Source organism: Pristis pectinata, chromosome 9, assembly GCF_009764475.1.
Source record: "Pristis pectinata isolate sPriPec2 chromosome 9, sPriPec2.1.pri, whole genome shotgun sequence".
NCBI lineage: Eukaryota > Metazoa > Chordata > Chondrichthyes > Rhinopristiformes > Pristidae > Pristis > Pristis pectinata.
Genome location: NC_067413.1, coordinates 16339011 through 16359397, shown reverse-complemented (window position 1 = coordinate 16359397; position 20387 = coordinate 16339011). Strand labels below are relative to the sequence as shown.

The window sequence follows — 20387 nt, the reverse complement described above, 5'->3', positions numbered from 1 at the left end:
CCATTTGGTCCGTCAAGCCTGCTCTACCATCCAATACAAACATGGCCAAAATCCAACACAATCATGGCTTAAATCTCTTTCCTTTTCTTTCCACATGTAACAGATTGATGTCAGATTTTATAGGACAGAAGCAGGCCAACTGTTCCACACAACCCTCCCCCCACCTCACTTCATAGCAGAAATTTCTTCACTTCCTTGCTCCCTCACATTCTTATCGAGCTGCCTCTTGGATGCATCCTCACTCTTCAAGTCAATCACTGCCTATCACAGCTTGGAAACAGGTCATTCAGCCCACCATATCCATGCTGACCTGTGAACATGCATCGGTATTAATCTCATCCTCCAGCCCGTAGCCTTAAACGTCTAGGCGATTCAAGTGCTCATCTAGACATGTCTTAAATGCTGTTAGCGACTCTGCTTCCATCACCCTCCCTGGAAATACATCACAGGAACTCACCACTCTCTGGGTAGAAAAGGTCAGCCTCAGATCCACTCTTAAACTCTTACCTCTTATACTAAATCAAAGTCCTCCCGCTTTATTCAGCTCTGCTAAGGGGAAAAGATTCTTGCAGGCTACCCCTTTATAACTTGCAAACTTGCAAGGAAATTAACAAGCATCAGTACTTCCGTGTAAAGCCGATGTAAATGAGTTGGGTTCAAATTTCTTTGGAACAGTCTACAACCTTTATAACTTTATATACATCAAACACGTCTCTTCTTAACCTCCTCCACTCCAGGGAAAACGGACCTAGCCTCTCCAGTTTCTCCTCATAACTGGAAACATCTGCTGGAGGAACTCAGTGGGCCAAGCAGCATCTGTGAGGGGAGGGGAATTGTTGACATTTCAGGTTGAGACCCTTAATTAGGACTCAGAGTCAGCTCTGGTGAAGGGTCTCGACCCGAAATGTCGAGAATTCCTCTCCCCCCTTACTCTCAGTCCTGATGCAGGGTCTCAACCCGAAACATCAAGTTTGTTTTTACTCCAGATTCCAGCATCTACAGTCTCTTGTGTCTCCTCATAATTAAAACGCTCCGCATCCTCTCCAACACTATCACATCTATCCGATAGTGACCAGAACTACATATAGTACTCCAGCTGAGGTCTGACCAATATTTTATAAAGTTGGAGCATAACTTCTCTGTTCTTGTATTCAATGCTATGACTAATGAAGACCAGCATCCCATATTCCTTCTTAACTACATCATCTACCTGCACTGCCGCCTTCAAGAATCTTCTTACTCACAACCAAAATCCCTCTGTTCCTCAATACTCCCTTGGACCTTAGCATTCAAGATATATGTCCTGGCCTCATTAGTACACCCAAAATGTATCGCCTCGTATTTATCAGGATTAAACTCAACCTGCTATTTCTCAGCCCATTTCATCATCACATCAATATCACCCTGCAGCCTAATCCTACCCTCCATATGGTCAACAACTCCACCAATCTTAGTATAATCTGTGAGGTTACTGATCATGCCACCAAAATCCGCATCCAAATCATTCACATCTGACAGTGAGTTCCACACTCTGGCCAAGAACATCTGGGCAAGTACAAGAACATCTCCTGAATACCCTATTTAAAATATTAGGGACCACCTCCTATTTCTGACCCCAAAAGCAGCAATATTTTTACAGGTCTACTTTTGCAAATTGCTTCAAAATTTATGAACCTGTAGCAAATCATCTATAAGATTTCTCTTTTCTACATGAAAGAGCCCATGCAGTTTTTCCTGATAGTTGCACTTTCTCTATTCTGATATAAACCTTGTTTATATATGTTACATTTGCTTCAGTGTTTCAAAGTCCTTTTTTATAATATGGAGACTAGAACAGTGCAACACACTGTTCCATAGTGGAGGTATCTAAAACAAGAGGGCTTGGGTTTAAGGTGAGAGGAAGGAGGTTTAGCAGGGATCTGAGGGGAAATTTTTCACACAGAGAGTGTTAGAATCTGGAATGTGCTGCCTGAGGAGGTGGTGGAGGAAGGTACTCTCACAACATTTCAGAAGCCAAGGCACAGTAGGCTATGGACCAAATGCAGTTAAGTGTTGATAAGTACAATGGTTTACATGAACATGATGAGCTGAAGGGCCTTTTTCTGCCCTGTTTTACTCTATGAGTCTATGATTTTTGAAGAGGATCAGTGTAAGTTATATATTTATTTTTCAGTATCTGGACACCACTTAGGCCTGCATTTATTACTCATCCTGAATTGCCCTTAAAAAGATGGTGGTAGGCCGCCTCCTTGAGCCACAGTATTGTGAGGTGGGGCATTCCAGAATCTAGACCCAGCAGAAATGAAGAAAGACCAGTGTATTTCCAGGGTAGGGTGGCAAATAATTTGGAGATGATCTCACAGCTGGTGGTGTTCCTTGCGCTAGAAGCCCTTGTCCTTCATGGTGCTGGAGGTTGTTAGGTTTGGGAAGTGCTGTCAGAATAACTAATGCTAGTAACTGGAGTACATTGTGTATTTTTGAATGGTTCCCTTATATGATGAGGTGGACTCTGACCTCACAATCTAGCTTGTTGTGACCTTGCACCTTATTGCGCTGCACTCTCTCTGCAGCTGTGACACTTTACTCTGTACTGTTATTGTTTTTACCTGTACTACCTCAATGCACTCTGTACTAACTCAATGTAACTGCACTGTGTAATGAATTGACCTGTACAATCGGTACAAGTGACAATAATAAACCAATACCAATACTTGGCACACACCACAGACACTGTCTGGTGGTACTGATGGTGTGAGCTGCTCTCTCATGTATGGTATCAAGCTTCTTGAGTATTGTTGGTGCTACATCCAGGCAAGTGGAGGTATGCCATCATGCTCCTACCATGTAGATGCTGGAAAGACTTTGGGGCATCAGGAACTGAGTCATTCACTGCAGGATCCCAGTTTCTGACCTGCTCTTGTAGCCACTGCATTTGTGTCGCTGATCTAGTTATGTTTCTGTTCAATGGTAACTGCCACAACATTGACATGACAGTGATGTAAGGTGGGAAAAATAAAATGGGATTAGTGTAGAATTAATGTAAATGGGTTCTTGATAGTAGGGAATCAATGGGTTGAAGAGTCTGTTTCAATGCTTTATGACTATCTGACTCTGTGACAAATGGCTAGGCCTATGACTGTTGAGAAATGAAAATGCTAAATTTCTCCCTGGGTCCTGGAACAATCAAATAAAAGTTTCATAAGTTGCGCACTAAAATCAATATTGTTCAATTGAAAGCATGAGCTTGGATCACTTGATAATAATTTTGGATATGACAAAAAAAATCATTCAAGCTCTTTTGTTGAACTTGTGAGCATATTATCCTGGCTAATACTTGTCCGAACAAAAGGAATAATAAAAAATGTATTACAGGAAATGCTGATCTTTAAAGGATGTCTGCCTGTTTTGGTCCTTATTGAAGATCACAGAGGACTCCTCAAAGTAGAACACAGAGAGGTCCCAACTATGAGTTGTAAAATTTTCTCTCAATCCATATCCTAGTAAAAAAAACCTCTAATTGCTATTTGTGGGAGATAAGCAAAATGTTCATTGTTATTTTCGAACAATTTAAAGAGCCCTCTAGTAGTTTCAGTGCAGCATACATTATCATATCAACAAGACATTTGTATATTATTTAAGTACTAAAAATATTAAGACTTTCACAGGACCAATTATTAAACTAAACGTAATTTTGAGCCATAAGGAGATATTGCAAGAGGTGATGAGAAGCTTTATGAAAGAAATAGGTTCCAAGAAAAGCTAACATTAGGATAGCGAGAGAGAGAGAGAGAGAGGGAGAGACACACACAAAGAGTTTTCAAGAGTGAATTCCAGAACTTGGCAGTCACCAGTAGTGCATTGATGGAAATTTTGGGTTGTGCAAGAGGTTAGAATCTGAGGAGTACAGATAACTCAGATGCTTAAATAGTTTAATGTACCTCTCAACTTAAGAACTAGTAAAGCAGTAAGAAAAATGGGTCAGTTTTTGGTAACAACCAGATTGCTTCTTCTTTAGGCTGGAGAGAATCCACTTCACATTGCAGTCCGGCACTGTCATGTCACTGTTGTGGAAGAAATCCTGAACTACCTGGCCAACGAGAGGAGCCACATTGAGGCTGTTGTGTGTGTCAACCAGGAAAACCAGGTAAAAAACAGAAAACTTGATTTTTCATTGATGATTCAAGCAATTCAAGGAACTGAAAGACCTAGAAGTCTCAATCCACTACCTCTGCCCCTCTCCAACCACCAAAAAGAACATCTGTGTCATAATAAGTTAGAACAGGACAGGTTGCATTGGTTGGACAAAAACATGACTCTAATGGTAAGCCTTCAAACAATTTGCATGTTTAATAGTTCATCCAGATTCTCTCTCGGGAGGAAAAGATTACTTATTGAAATCAGCATATGTCTTCAATTTTTTTTTACCAATTTACCTAATTTCAGTGCTGTTACAATTCTCCTCTTTAGCCTTTATATTATCAAAGTTGACTCCCTTTTCCTTATTTCAGCTCCTGCAAGGACAATCTTAGCATACTTCCTCTGGGGTTCTCCTTTTTTACCCAGTCTAAGTGTGTTATTAAAAGCAGGCTATTTTTTCTCTTCAGGAGTGGAGAATCCAGGCTAAGTATAGCAGCCATACCGCACTCCCTCGTTCAACTACTCCTGCTGAATATAAGCTCAAAACCTGCACCTCTCTTCTGTATGCTGTCCATCTGACCCACAATATCATGGTGTCAATTGTACTGTGAATCCAAAAGTGAAGTCTTGACTTTTCTAGATCAAGGATGCTCATTCCTAACCAAACTGTGGAAGCTGTGTTCTTGTTGCAAGTAAACTTTTTGAATCTTCACCGTTGAATAACGAGAGCACCATGGTGTGGTGTGATCTTAAGATAATATTGGAATCTAGCATCATGCAATGCAAGGTCAGGGCTCAGATTGCCTCATGCCAATCTTGAAATCCTCAAGTTTCTTGTTTCAGAGTTTGACTAACAGAAGATAAGGGATAACCATCTTCTCTTTGGAAAGATTTCTGATGTGAAAAGATACAGGTGAAAAATTTACTTTCCAGAAATGTGCAAAACAAACCTTATCTTGTTTGCCAACATACATTTCTTACATTGAAGTACATTGAAATATCTTTATCCTCCCATTGCTCTACCAATTATGGAGATCCAGCACACTGGAACCCTCTTCATAAACCTTCTCAGTTGGAAACGTCCACCCCCCCCCCCCCCAATCCTCAAGACTTTGAGACTTGCTCAGTCACATCTACCAATCCTTCTCTCCCTTACAAATTACACCCAGCATTCCCTCTGTAAAGCCTTTGAGGTTGTTTACTTAAATATAAGATCTTCTTGTATGTAGCATTACCTATAGCTTTTTGACTCATTGTTTTCAATTCCAAAGAACAAAATAGATTCTATTGAGTCGCTGTGGCAATGAGAAAGGAATTAAAGAGAACAGTATTGTTGTTTTCACTTTCTGAGCATGTAATTTTGCAAGCTGACCTGCTGTGAATGATATTACTGCCTCCACTTTAACCTCCTACATTTCCTTTGCTTTTTTTTCCAGGAAGGAGAAACATGCCTGCACTTGGCAGCAGAGATAAAGAAGGACATGATTCACTTCCAGCAAGAGGACACTAAGATCGTTAAAATTCTCATGGAGTATGATGCTGACATCACTGCAACAACAAAGCTGGTAAAATAACCTGGGGCACAAGGAGTCAAATATACAGCATAAGATCAGCAGTATTGTCACAAGCTCCTTATCTTCTGGGATACTTTTGATGGAGATGGATATAAATGAAGAAGGCATGAACTTGGGAAACAAACATAAAGAGCAATACACCACTGAAAGCTTCAGATGTATCAAACTAGTCATTTGATGGATCGAGCATTACTTCATTTGATCTTTTTGATTCTTAACGGAGTTGGAAAACATATGGAGATATTGGATAAAAATGAATCCAGAAATTACGTAGCATATACTGTACTGAGAAACATAGCATTTGAAAGAGCCAAATGTCCTATTTGGATTTCATCCTCTTTTTCTTTGATTTTTAAATTGGAACATCTGTGCTACATAAAATGAAAAATATATTGTTACACTGAAGCTGGCATGGTATGTAGCAGAATGGAACAGAGCTTCTGGATTAGGTTTCATCAGGGACTGAAGTATATTGTAAAAATAACATATTTATAATAGGCAAGAGCAGTGGTCACCATATGTTTACAGTACCTGAATGCGAAAGTACACCATTGTTCTTTAATCAGTTTCTGGTTCAAACACTTCCTCATCCATCCTTCTATTCACTGATATTCAGTTCCTTCAGGGGCTTTTGCATCTAGTTGCTGGTCTGAACTCCAAAACTCAGGGCTGGATCTAGAGAAAACAGATAACGTTTCTCTCATGTTTCCTTATAAAGTAGAAGGAGGCAAGTTGCCCCATTGAGCACATTCCATTCCCCCACTAATTTCCCTGTAATCTATTCTCTCTCACATACCCAACAACCACCTCCCCTATAATCCTCCTACCACCCACCTACATTAGGGGTAATTTACGGTGGTCAATTAACCTACCAACCAGCGCATCTTTGGGATTTGGGCACACCCAGGAGAAACCTGTGCAGACACAGGGGGAGTAGAGCAGCTGCCTCACAGCGTCAGGGACCCGGGTTCAGTCCTGACCTTAGGTGCTGGCTGTGTGAATTTTGCATGGTCTCCCAGTAACTACATGTGTTTCCCCCAGGAGCACCAGTTTCTTCCCACATCCCAAGGATGTATGGGTTGCTAGGTTAATTGGACGCTGTGAATTGCCGCTAGGGTGTAGGTCAATGGTAGAATCTGGGGGAAGTCGAAGATAATGTGGGGAGAATAAAAAATGGCTTTAATGTAGGATTAGTGTAAAATGGGTGATCAACAGTCAGTGCGGACTTGAGGGGGCTGTTTCCGTACTGTATCTCTCTACGACTGTATGATTTTATATATCACAGGATCAAACCTTGGTTTCTAGAGCTGTGAAGCAACAGCACTGCCTGCCATGCCACTATACTGCCACGCCAAAAGATGAGGAAGACAAATATATGGAAGAAAAATAGTCATTGGTCTGGCAAATGGCATTGAATACCAAACTTGTCAAAGGGAGATAATTGGAAAGCAAAACCACCTGTATGTTTTAGTTATAAAATTTGTCTTTGGTAGCTTAATAAAAGGTAAAACATTTTCTTTTGTAGATGCACGAAACTCCATTGCACTACTGTGCACACGTTGGGAATTCAGACGTTCTTCTTGAAATCTTGAAATACATTGGCTCAAATAGAATGCAACAAGCCATCAATAAACAGTCTAAGGTACTCTTCCTCCATATTTTCTAAATTTCTAGCTGAATGCAGGCCTTGTAGATGTCAGGGACAAATCCTTCTTCATAAATAGGCATCACAGAAGCCAAAGGCTATAGACTCTGACAATGCCTTGACTGCAGTATCGTGGGCTTCCAGCAAAACTTGTTCAACATAACCATGAAGCTGACTAAGGAAATGCAAAATGGTCCAAATGCACCCAGTTCATAAAAATAAATGACTAATCCAACCACTTCCAGCTTCATGGGCTTCTCCCAACCAACTGTAAAAGTAAAAATAAGTATCAACTGCTGACCATTTTCAATAGAATAGACACATTCCAATGACAAAGAAAAATTCCAAGGGGAGGACTAAACTAAAAAGTTTTCTTTAAGCTTGATTCTATCTCTAAAAGTATGTAGCAATACACAAAAAGTGGTGGAGGAACTCAGCAGGTCAGGCAGCATCCAGGGAGGGAAATGAACAGTCGATGTTTCAGGCCAAGACCCTTCATCAGGACTCAAATGATGAAGGGTCTCAGCCCGAAATGTCGACTGTCCATTTCCCTCCATGGATGCTGCCTGACCTGCTGAGTTCCTCCACCACTTTTTGTGTATTGCTCCAAATTCCAGCATCTGCAGAATTTCTTGTGTCTCTAACAGGACTGTATGTAATTATGGAAAGATGGGTGGCAGATCAGAAGACTGGACATAATATAAAAACACAGTAAAGAAGGATTCCTCCCCTCCACTCCCCTCCCCTCCCCTCCCCCACCTGATCCCTCTGTCAATTTTTTTTCTGATTTAATATGTTTCTACGTATCACCTACCGGCCTCTATCTCAACACTCCCCCTTCCCCTTCCCCATCTGGCTCCATATGCCCATAATATCCCCCTCACCTGGTTCCACCTGTAACCTACCAGCCCCTATCTCACCCTTCCCTCTCACTTCTACATACTGGCTATCTTCTCTCTACACTCTCAGTTCTGATGCAGGGTCTCAACCCAAAATGTGGACCATCCCTTTGACTCCACAGATGCTGCTTGACCCACTGTCCTTCCAGCAGTTTATTTTTTTTCTCCATTTCCCCTACTAATTTTCCTAATTCTCCCCACATTCCACCAACTCCACCCAGATTCTGCCGTATACCTACCCACTAGGGCAATTTACATTTAACCAATTAACTTATGAGTCACACATCTTCAGGATGTGGGACTAAACTGGAGAACCAGGGGGAAACCCATACAGTCACAGCACATGTAAGCTCTACACAGACAACACCAGATGTCAGGATTGAACCCAGGTCACTGGAGCTGAGCCACCATGCTCGAAGGGCTGAATAGCCTCCTCTTGCTCCTTCTTTATATGTCTACTTAGATTCCATACATAGTCCATTTGTCTCCATCCATCATCACATCCTTGATTCAGCAGAGGTGTAAATATAGCAGTCCATTCAACAATGAATGGCTCTAAGGGGCTCTAACAAGATTAAAGTCAACTCACAATGTCTGAGGAATGAATGACAAGGAAAAACTGTGCTGGTGTCATATCTACATGGAGGGAAGTGACTGTGTTTGTTAGAGACTAATTATTATTGTCAAATCACTGTAGGTCAAGGAAGCATTGTTAACCCAACCATCTTCAGCTGTTTTACTAATGACATACCCTACATCACAACAGTGAGGAATTGGGTGTTTCTTAATCGGTGGTCAGCTGGATAAAGGAAGGTTCTTTGTTCATGTCAATTTATGGCCTTTCTCTCTTTTGACAATGTAACCACCTCTTACCTCCAAACCCTCTGCGATATTTAAATTTCTGTAGCCTCTTGTGTATTCCTGACTTCTTTCATTTACAGGTACAGATTGGGACTGAGCTCTATATAGTTCCCACCCTGAACATCTCTGCCTCACGATATCTCTCCTCCCCCGACCCCCCCCCCCCCCATTCTCCTCCTTTGATTCTTAAAGATTTTGCTGTTTTGCTGATCTATTCTAATGTCTCCTTCTTTGATCTCCTGTTAACCTTTTTGTCAAATTATACTCCTAGAAAGCACATCAGATTGTCTGGATCCAATCTAAATCCAAATTGCTAACATTGTAAGGAAACATAATGCATTCAAGTGCTTGCTTGGGCAGATGTCATCTTATTCCAGAAGCAGTACTCTTGTCTAGTAGTTTAGAAGGAAGGTAGTGATGCAGGGCCACAACACAATGTGTAGGCTCTGCCCATTTCGGTGAAACAGCACAATGACAATGACTCTCAAATAATGTGATTAAAACAGTGATTTCATTGTCTTTTGTGCAAGACTTGTGCTATCTAACTAAATAGTCAAATTGATGTAGTACTCATTACTTGTTTTATTTATAGATTCTCCAAAATATTTTGTACAAAAAACTTCAGTATTGTGCTCAGAGTCATCAGCATTTAACAATATCTAAATACCATACACATCACCTCTGCACAAATTGGATTTCCAAAAGCCATGAAGGGTGCTTTATAAATAAGGTTCATTCTTCCTTGCTGGTGTGATAATCAGGGAATGGTACCAATATTGGAACTACACAGGAGTGCCATCTATATCAAAAATATTTACATTGTTTTCTGCTTTTACAATTTAGTTTTCAACTTAATGGTAGCTCTGATTTGGAGTTTGCAAGTTTTGTTGAAAAGAGGGATCGCTTTGCCTCTTAACAGATGCCAGTGTGCTAATAGGTTTCCATATTGCTATCTGAGATGGTATTTATCAAGTGCACCAATGTTTAATTTTAACTTTTGAGTCTTGACTGAGTGGAGGTAGGCATGCCTCCACTTGTTTCCAGTTATCAAAATTTAATATTCCTACACCTGCTCCCCTTCTCCAAGCTTCAGCCTCAGATAATGCATATAACAAAGTTAAGTGTTTGCACTAATAATTGCCATATGCTTGTGCATCTTTATAATGAAACACATTAAAAAAATGTCCTGCAATTCCCATTGTAATACAGAACGGCTGTTCACCATTGCTTCTGGCTGCAGAGAGAGGACACACAGAGATGGTGAAGATACTGCTGTTAAACCATGCAAGGGTGGACGTATTTGATGAGGTAACCGTGATACACATTTTGAAGTATTTAATTAATTACTTAACTGTTAGTATAGATTTTAAAAATATGTTTGCCTATTAAAGGGACATTGAGCAGTTCATTATTCAAAGTACCACAGTGTGATATACTTAACACTTTTTGCAACCAAGTGGATCCCTGAGCTCAAGGCCTCACTGCTGTGGCCAATATTGTAACATATTTCATGACTGATGCAAAAATAAAAACAAAAAAATGCTGAAAACACTCATGTTAATACGTTAACACTATTTCTTTTCCCAAGGATGCTGCCTGACCAGGTGTGTTTCCAGCATTTTCTGTTTTCATTTCATATTTCCAGCATCAGCATTTTTGTAGAGAAACAAAGGACTGCAGCTGCTGGAATCCAGATGAAAAACACAGTGATGCTGGAGGAACTCAGCAGGCCAGGCAGCATCCGTGGAGAAATTTTTTTTTGAGTTTCATTCCAGATACAACCTTGTAATGCCAGAAATTCAGCAACATTTATCCTGCTGCCAGTACTATACACCCACCATTCACCAATCATCCATTTGGATGACAATTTTAAAGGAGCTGTTTAATAAACTAAGTGGTAACACAGTGGCACAACAGGTAGAGCAGCTGCCTCATAGCTCCAGCGACCTGGCTTCAATCCAGACCTCCAGTAGTGTCTGTGTGGAGCTTGCATGTTTTCCCTGTAATCATGTGGGTTTCTTCCAAGTGCTCCGGTTTCTTCCACATCCCAAAAAGATGTGCGGGTTAGTAGGTTAACTGCCCACTGCAAATTGCCCATAGTGTGCAGAGTGGTAGAATCTGGGGAGATTTGATGAGAATGTGGGAAGAATGAAAATGGGATTAATGTAGGATTAGTGTAAATGGGTGGTTGATGGTCGGTATGGACTCAGTGGGCCAAAGGGCCTGTTTCCCTGCTGTATCTCTCTATGACTCTTTTAGAAATGGGTAGTGCTCTATGATGATCAGCATTTAAAACACCAGGCCCTGCAATACTGCTCTAAAGAATGGTGCTTCTTTTTGGTTTATTCTACAGCATGGTAAAGCTGGGCTTCACTTGGCAGCAGAGAACGGCCATGATCAGATCTCAGATATCCTGCTCTGGCACAAGGCCTTTGTCAATGCCAAAACCAAGCTTGGCTTGACACCACTTCACCTGGGAGCACAAAATGGTTACAACAGGCTGGTAAAGCTTCTGGTAGAGACCCATGCCTCCAGTATTGATGCACTCTCTCTGGTAAGTCTCTTACAATGAGTTAATAATATCTCCAGATTATAGCCAGCTACAAGGATGCACTTTGCATCACCATAATTGAGAATGGCCACTTGGCACTCAAGGACATGGCTTGGCTGACCACAAATGTCCTCAAGGTTTGGAAGAGAACATGGGGACAGTCTATGAAAGGTGAAAGAAGGAAATTACAGAGGCTCCTACATACGATCTCAAGACTTGAAATAAATTAATTGGTTGATTGCCGTTGTTACTTATAGAGCATTGAGGAGGCCAATCAGCACATCAGCTTTGTGCCAGCTCCAAGCAGAATTATCCCATGTGTCCCATTCCCCTTTCCTTTATTTCTGTAGCTTATTCTCACTCACCTGCCCCTTAAATCCCCGCTACCTACCTCAAGGTAATTTATAGCTAACCAATCAGCACATCTTCGGAATTTGGGAAGAAACCAGAGCGCCCAGCGGAAACCTGTATTTCCACAAACTCCACGCAGACAGCACCTGGGGTTAGGATTGAACCCAGACTCTGGATCTATGAGGCAGCAGCACCAACTGCTGCACTACTATGCCAATAGGTCATTAGGGAGCTTTGACTGGTTTCTCAACTGAAACATTAATAAAGTTCAGATGTACTGGGCGTGGCACCCCAAAATGGGTGGGATGGTGGTTGATCTGGCACCGAGTCTGCACTCGCTCACCGGGCCATTCCCACAGCCACGATTACTTTTAGTGGCCCAATGAATCCAGTGAAGCTCAAGGTCTCACTGCTGTGGCCATCCCATAAGGTGAGTAGCAACAAGGCTTCATACAGTGGACCCTGAGGTTCACTGTCAAAGAGTTACTTAAAAATCCTCAAGTACTAAAAATTAATTTAAAACTTCAAGATTAAATTAAATAAAGCAAAACCAAAGTACACTTTTTCAAAAAAGTACAGTGAACCCACTCAAATGAATGAGATTGTCCTTACATACATCAGAAATCGCTGGCATAAGGAAATGCACCAAGTCACTCAGGTAAAGATGTTAATGTTCTGCGCTAATGTTGATTCCACCTCTTTCCTGTCTTCCACGTTGCATTCCGCAGACATGAAAGGCAGGGGCAGATTGACCCATATACTGCAGCTAGCAAAATGTTCTCAATGGAACTGAGAGAGGAAGAGATGCACAATCTGGCCCATTTTACCTGGTTGGACTTGTTCCTGCACCTTTCATTTCTAAGTTATATTTTCCCATGAATTTTCAAGACAAGTAAGCTGACAATGGTGCAGCTAGACTTCTGGAACCTTGTACACCTAGAGGAAAAATAGATTTGCGGTCACATTACCAAATATACAGCAATATTACCCATGTGTGTTGTACTCCACTTCAAAATTGATCAATTTCTTGAATTATAGAAGAAGAATTCAACGTGCAACCACACTTTATATTAGCACTTTTAGTACTTCTGTTTCCATTGCCAACCAGTTTCAACACTGCAGACCCAAAATGAATTTCTAGGCATTTATCATCTCAACTAGTGAGATTCAAGGACTGAGAAATAAACAGGAAGGACTGAGACAAAAATGTAAATTTAAGTAGGTGAATTCAATGCCACATCAGATACAGAAAGAGAAATAAAAAGAGGGAAAAAGATTAGAAGTAGGCAAATAGAAAAAGAAAAAGGGGAAGTAAAAAAAATTTTAAATGTAGCATATGCTATTTTAAAAATCTTCAACAAGATAAGGATGTGACACCACTTCACCAATTTTCCATTTGCTAGACACCAAAAGTTGTTTGGCAATCATTAAAATCATCATGGTTATAGAAGGGAACTTTTCCTATTGATTACAAGAGTTAATTTTCTGTGGTGAGTTTCATGGACAATAAATGTATCCTGGGGAGGTTAGGTACTGAATGTTATTCACACGAGGTTAACAAAATAAATTCTGGTCGTTCATTTACTAAAGATGACGTAACATTGTGAGACAGAGCTTAAGCCCCTCTGCACTTGTGGTGTTCTGTAAAATGAAGCCATCCAGGTCCATTCTTGCACATTCTTCCTGCAGCTGGTGCAGAGGGATTTTTGGAAGTAGGACTCTTGCTCCTCTTTTTCATACCAGGAGATCTATGTTGATAACAAATAAAGATTTCTTTTAAAAAGTCAAAATCTCTTCTAAACATAAAGTGAAAATATTTTATGATCTTCAGCTTTCTACAGGACACTTGCCAAGAGTTGAACTATATATAGACCAGTGGAGTGCAACTTTTAACTTAAAAAAAGATTACGTTGACTTAGTGATGTTGGTGTTCCATTGAGCTTAGATAAAATGATTCCCTGAAGACTTTCCAAATTTAGAGTTTGGGACCCTGAGAAGCTGAAAGGCATTTTCCCAGGAGTGAACTCAATGGATGGCTCAATCCTCCTTACGACACAGAACTTTGAATAAGTGATTACTGTGCAGGAATGAACAAGTTATATATTGGAAAGACCTGTCACAGTTGATACTCATTAGTACTGCAGCCAGATGTCTGCATTAGAAGTACTGGCAAGGGACTCAGTTGTGAAGTAGCTGCACCTCTTCAGACATCTTACTAAGATCTTAACATGTGTATGTGCACAAAGGGCTGAACTGTCTGAACTAGACACTTTCATTGAAGTTAGCTGTGCCTGGGTAGTTTCTATGCTGTGATGACGTATAAATGTTAGGGAATGTATCGCTCAGAATAGTCAAACATTGGTGTACTTGCTGAGTTTTCACCCTATCTCTCCCATAGTTTGACAATCTATGAAGGAGAGCCACTGCTGTTCAATGTTGTAATACCTCAGCTCTGGAAATCTTAAGTATATTATGAATCTTTATAGTGAACTTATTTTAATAGCAGGTTTAAGATTACCAAAGCTTGAGAAAAACATCAATTCATAACTACAAAGGAAATCTGAATGCATCAGGTCATAATTCTTTTATGTTCATTTTTAGGATCTGATTGTCAATAGCAAGGTCAATATTTATTGCCTAAGTCACACCTAATTTCCCTTGAGAAGGTAGCTGGTGAACTGCCTTCTTGAAGCACAGCAGTCTTTGATGTATTTATCCGTGATGATTTAATGTACAATGAAGGTACTCCCACAGACTTGCTGGGTAGGGAGTTCCAGTAGGTGAACCCAGGGAGCACATCAATTGTTGACAGTGGTATATTCCAAGTTGTGATAGTATGCAACTTATCATATTGTCATTTTCCACTACTGGGACCATCCATGAGGCTCTGATATTTGAGATTCTGAGGTTTGTATTGAGCACAGCTGGGCATAACAATCCATTTGTAGTTGGACAAGTCTTTTGTAAAGGTTCGTCATGAATTCCTTGCACTAGTACTTTCCCCCATTATCCAGGTTAAACTGACTGGCCTATATTTGCTGGATGTATCCTTACATCCTGTCTTTGTACACAGTTATAACATTTGTGGTCCTCCAGCTCTTAAGATACAAGCCTGAATCGCTAGACATTTAGAATATTATGGCCAATACCTCCACAATTTCCAGGCATACTTCCCTCAGCAATCCAGAATGCAGACTCTCTGAGCCAGTCAATTTATTCATTTTGAGTCTGGCTAGCCTTCTAGTATCTCTTCTTTATCAATTTTTAGCCCATTCAGTATCTCACCCACATTTTCCTTTGCTGGCACTCTGGCAGCATCTTCTTCCTTAGTGAAAACTGCTTTACCTCCATGAGTAGATCTTTTTCTTGGCTCCTGCGCAGCTCCATCTCTCATCTTACCATCCATTTACCCTTTACAGCCCTATTGAATACTTTTGGTTTCTCTTTTATGTTTGCTGGCTGTCTTTTCTCATGCTCTCTCTTATTTCCTTTTCGACTTCCCCTCTAGTCTTTTTATAATCATCCAGGATTTTGCTTGTGTAATTGTGTCGTGAGGAGGATTTTGCATCTATAATCATCTGGGATTTTGCAACCTAACAAACTGGGGTTGTTTTCTCTGGAACGGCAGAGAATGCGGAGAGACCTGATAGAAGTTTATAAAATTATGAGAGGCAAAGATAGAATAGACAGTTGGTATCTTTTTCCCAGGGTTGAAATATCTAATACTAGAGGGCATGCGTTTAAGGTGAGAGGGCAAAAGTTCAAAGGAGATGTGCGGGGCAACTTTTTTTACACAGAAAGTGATAGGTCCCTGGAATCCGCTGCCAGTGGTGGTGGAGGCAGATACGACAGAGACGTTTAAGAGGCTCTTAGATAGACACATGAGTATGCAGAGAATGGAGGGATATAGACCATGTGCATACAGAAAGGATTAGTTTAATTAGGCATCATTAGCTTAATTAGTTGGGCACAACATTATGGGCCAAAGGGCCTGTTCCTGTGCTGTACTGTTCAATATTCTATGTTCCAACATCTGATATTTGTCCTTTTTTTCCAGGGTGTTCTGACTATAATTACCCAAATCTTCTTCCCCATGGGAATGTATATAGATTGAACTGAACTGACTCATCCTTAAAGATGGACATTTGTTCAATTAATGATGTGGCCCAGAAGGTAGAACTGCTGCCACACAGCGACCGGGGTTCAGTCCTGACCTCCGATCTGTATGGAGTTTGCAAGTTCTCCCTGTGACTGTTCCCTTTGGGGGTGCTCTGGTTTCCTCCCATATTCCAAGGATGTGCTGCTGGTGGGTTAGTCGGCCACTGCAAATTAGTTCCAGTGCAGGTGGGTGGTAGGAAAACAAGGCAGTGTTAATGGGCATGTGAGGGAGAACACGTTACATGGAAATAATTGGGGGAATGGAATGGATGGGATTGCTCTGAGAGCTGGCATAGAATGAATGGGCTGAATGATCCCCTTCTATGCCATAACAAAATCAACATATATTGCTCAAGCCCCAGGCTGTTAGCTATGAAGGATATTCAGAATAAATCTCACATGGTTAGGCTTAGAAGGTCAGAGAAAATCAGCTGCTTTTCCATAGAGCTGCAGGAGGCAGCTGATTTCATCTTTGCTGTCATTGCTGCTCCTGGTATGGGTCCAGCCACCCAACAGAGACAACAGTGGAAAAGGCTTCAGATTCATCTCTTCATGATGGGACAGGCCAAAATTAGAAAAATAGATCAAAGTCAAAGTCAAGTTTATTGTCATTTGCACAAGTACATATGTGTACAGGTGCAATGAGAAACTTACTTGCAGCAGCATCACGGGCACATAGCATCGTATAAGCAATATTCACAAGAAAGACATAAATATATATTATACAATTTTTACAAGACAGAACACAATTACAACAAAAAACAGTCCACTTTAGTGATCAAAGTGGTCATCATGTTGCTAAACTGTAGTGATTAGCATTGTGCAGGTCAGTTCAAGGACCAAATGGTTGAAGGGAAGTAGCTGTTCTTGAACCTGGTGATGTGGGGCTTCAGTCTTCTGTACCTCCTGCCCGATGGTAGCTGCAAGAATATTGCACAGCTTGGATGGTGGGGTTCTTTGATAATAGATGTAGCCTTCTTGAGGCACCGCTTCCTGTAGATACTACTGATCGTGGGGAGGGATGTGCCATGTATTGGGCTGAGTGATATATTGGAACATTTTGTCGTTTAAATGTGGAAGTGAGAGCAATGATCTGCTCTTATAGTTTCAGATATTAATGTAATTGTTTGTTAAATGCATCTAGTTGAAACGGACACCTCTACACCTGGCTGCAGCGAATGGGCAACTTGATGTCTGCAACAGTTTACTCAAGATGAAGGCGGATGCAAATGCCACTGATATTGTAAGTGGACTGAAAAATATTTCTTCCAGAGATTGCCTGGCAAACATGAGGCCTGAGTCCAAAGAACCTCCCTGAGTATAATAAGTCGCTCCTAAATTCAAAGCAGGAACTTCTGTCTAAAATGGTAGAACAGTCTGGGTCACTCCAAAAGGGTTGTAATTAAACAGCTGAAATCCTGAGCTGCGGTGCAGCTAGGAGAGCAGCTGCCTCACCGCTCCAGTGACCCAGGTTCAATCCTGACCTCGGATAATGTCTGTGTGGAGTTTACACAATTCTCCCTGTGACCATGCGGATTTCCTCCAAGTACTCCTGTTTCCTCCCATATCCCAAATATAAACTGACCACTTTAAATTGCTCTCAGAATGCAGGTGAATGATAGAATCTGGGAGGAGAAGTTATAGGATTAGTGTAAGTGGAAGTTTGACGGTTGGCACGGACTTGATGTGGCCAAAGGGCCTGTTTCTGAACGACAACTCTATATGAAAAGAAATTCGGAAAAGAAAAAAGCTTGAAAGAGCTAAGCTTATAGGAGGAGAGAAAGTGAATTATGAAATATAGGGCTTGGAGAACTGAAGATATGGGATAGAACTCAGGGAAGATCAAGAGTCCAGGGTAAGAGGAGTACAGTGATCATGGGAGGTGTCAGAAGTTGATAGGGGGGCAAAGATTTTGAGGAATCTGAACCAAGGATGAGAATTTTAAAATCATTGCATTATGGACTGCAAGCAGAGATGTGACAGGTCAATGGAATTTGCAAATTAAACCACGGGTAAATTTACCAATTCACATTAAAAGTACAAGGTCATTCCATTAAGGTAATAAAACATAAAGAAGGGGAGTATTTTTTTAGGTGGTGAGAGATTGAAAAGAATTAGTGTTCAGAGGATCTGGTTATCCTTGTACACAAATCACTGAAAGTTAATGTCGAAGTATAACAAGCAATTAGGAAAGATAAACAGTATTTTTGCCATCATTATAAAATCATAAGGAGCATAGATAAGGTGGCTGGTCACAGTCTTTCCCCCAGGGTAGGAGAGTCCAAAACGAAAGGTCATAGGTTTAAAGTGAGAGAAGAAAGACTTAAAAGGAACCTGAGGGGCAACTTTTTCACACAGAGAGTGGTGCATTTGTGGAATGAGCTGCCAGAGAAGGTGGTAGAGACGGTACAACTATGATATTTAAAAGACATCTGGACAGGTACATGGATAGGAAAGGTTTAGAGGGATATGGGCCAAACGGAGGCAAATGGGACTAACTCATTTAGACAACTGGATTGGCATGATTGGGCTGAAGGGTCGGTTTCCGTGCTGTAAGTTCTATGACTCTATGACTCAATTGTAAAAAGATTTTCATTAGAATACTAGAGATGACTTGCTCTAATTACATATGGCCCTGCTGAAACAGTATCTAGAATATTATGTACAGGTCTGCTTTCCCTCTCTAAGGAAGGATATACTAGTGGTAGAGGGAATGCAGCATAGTTCTGTGATAGTTGGTTTGTTACATGAAGAAAGGTGAAGTGGGTTGGGTCTATTCTCTCCAAAGTTGAGAAAAATGAGAGGTTATCTCATTGAAACGTATAACATTTTTTATGAGGCTTGACAGATTAGATAGGACAATGATGTTTTTCCTGGCTGTGTTGTCAAGAACCAGAAGTCATGGTCTCAAAATAAAGGACTGGCCATCAGGACAGAGTTGAAAAAAATTTCTGTATCTGGCAAATTGTGAATCTTTGGAATTCTCTGCCCAAGAAGGCAGTGGAGGCTCAGTCCTTCAGTATATTCTGGGCATAGATTTCAGATATGAAAGGAATCAAGGCATTTGGGGTTTGCGCAGGAAATTGGTGAGAGGTAAAAGCTCAGCCATTAGTGAATGGTGAAGCAGGCACATGGAACTGATTGGCCTACTGATTCTTAAGCAGGAGGTAAACTGAGAGAAAAATACAGGCAGATGGGATTAGTTAGATTGGCATCGTGGTCGGTGCAAACTTGCTGAGCTGAAGGACCTGTCTGTGCACTGTACTGTTCGATGTTCTATGTACAATTAATTCCTTGAGCTGCTGGGATGAAAAGTTTGGCAGCTACCTTTCACTAATTCCTGTTCACCCTTCTCCCTACCACTAACTGGCTCGCCTGTACTGCCAAGTGTTAACCTTGTCCTGGTGAGTGTAGTAAATGAAAGGAACTGAGTGGTGTAAATCTGCAGTTTAAAGACAAGAGCACATGAATGTCATAAGGGCAATATTACTGTTTTCAATATGAGTAGCTAAATCAAAACTACTGAAAATTTAACTCTATCACTGGAATTTAAGGGAGCAAAGATGGCTTATGACTTGAACTAGATTTATTCAGTAGTTCTACTAGTCATGAATTGGGAAGGGGAAGCGGTGTATATTAGCAGAGAGTGCACAACTATAATGCTTTCAGAGCCATCTCTATACATGTAAACTTAGAAACACTCAATTCTCACTCTCACATTCAGCAAATTTTAATCATTATCCTGCTACAGCCCATTCTTTGTAGTTAGCACTATTTTTGGCTTAACTCACCATCATTGCTTTGCTTCACAATTTTAATACACAGTTTTACAAATTGTATTTTCTTTGCAATCTTTATTTTAATGTTAACAATCTTTACAACACTGTTCTGGCAACAATACGAAAACACTAAGACAAATCATGAACACTTTAAAGTAGGCAGTGTAAAACATATGTAAAACATTTTACTAATCATGTAAGCTGCCTCTTATGATGTTCAAGGACAAATTAGATTCAGGTAGAAATATCAAAGAAAAATGTTCACAGGAGAGCAGAGGTAAATCGTAGCTAAGGATAACTAAGAGGTAACTTTCTTCAATGATCTACTAAAAGAATATTAAAGAATATAACGGATAGTTGTAATAGCACTAGCAAGGTCTTTCTTCATCCATGCTGTGAATTAGAGGGTAATTAAGGAGGAGATGATAAATT

At 40.7% G+C, this 20387-nt stretch overlaps 1 protein-coding gene across 1 annotated transcript in view; it reads left to right on the top strand.

Moving 5' to 3' along the window:
• Nucleotides 1-20387, top strand: part of trpn1 (transient receptor potential cation channel, subfamily N, member 1) — a 173535-nt gene that overhangs the window by 117362 nt on the left and 35786 nt on the right. The window contains exons 13-18 of the mRNA XM_052023457.1: nucleotides 4016-4144; nucleotides 5574-5702; nucleotides 7237-7353; nucleotides 10326-10424; nucleotides 11470-11670; nucleotides 17321-17419. Coding sequence (XP_051879417.1) covers nucleotides 4016-4144; nucleotides 5574-5702; nucleotides 7237-7353; nucleotides 10326-10424; nucleotides 11470-11670; nucleotides 17321-17419 — 774 coding nt within the window. The remainder of the gene's footprint in view (nucleotides 1-4015; nucleotides 4145-5573; nucleotides 5703-7236; nucleotides 7354-10325; nucleotides 10425-11469; nucleotides 11671-17320; nucleotides 17420-20387) is intronic.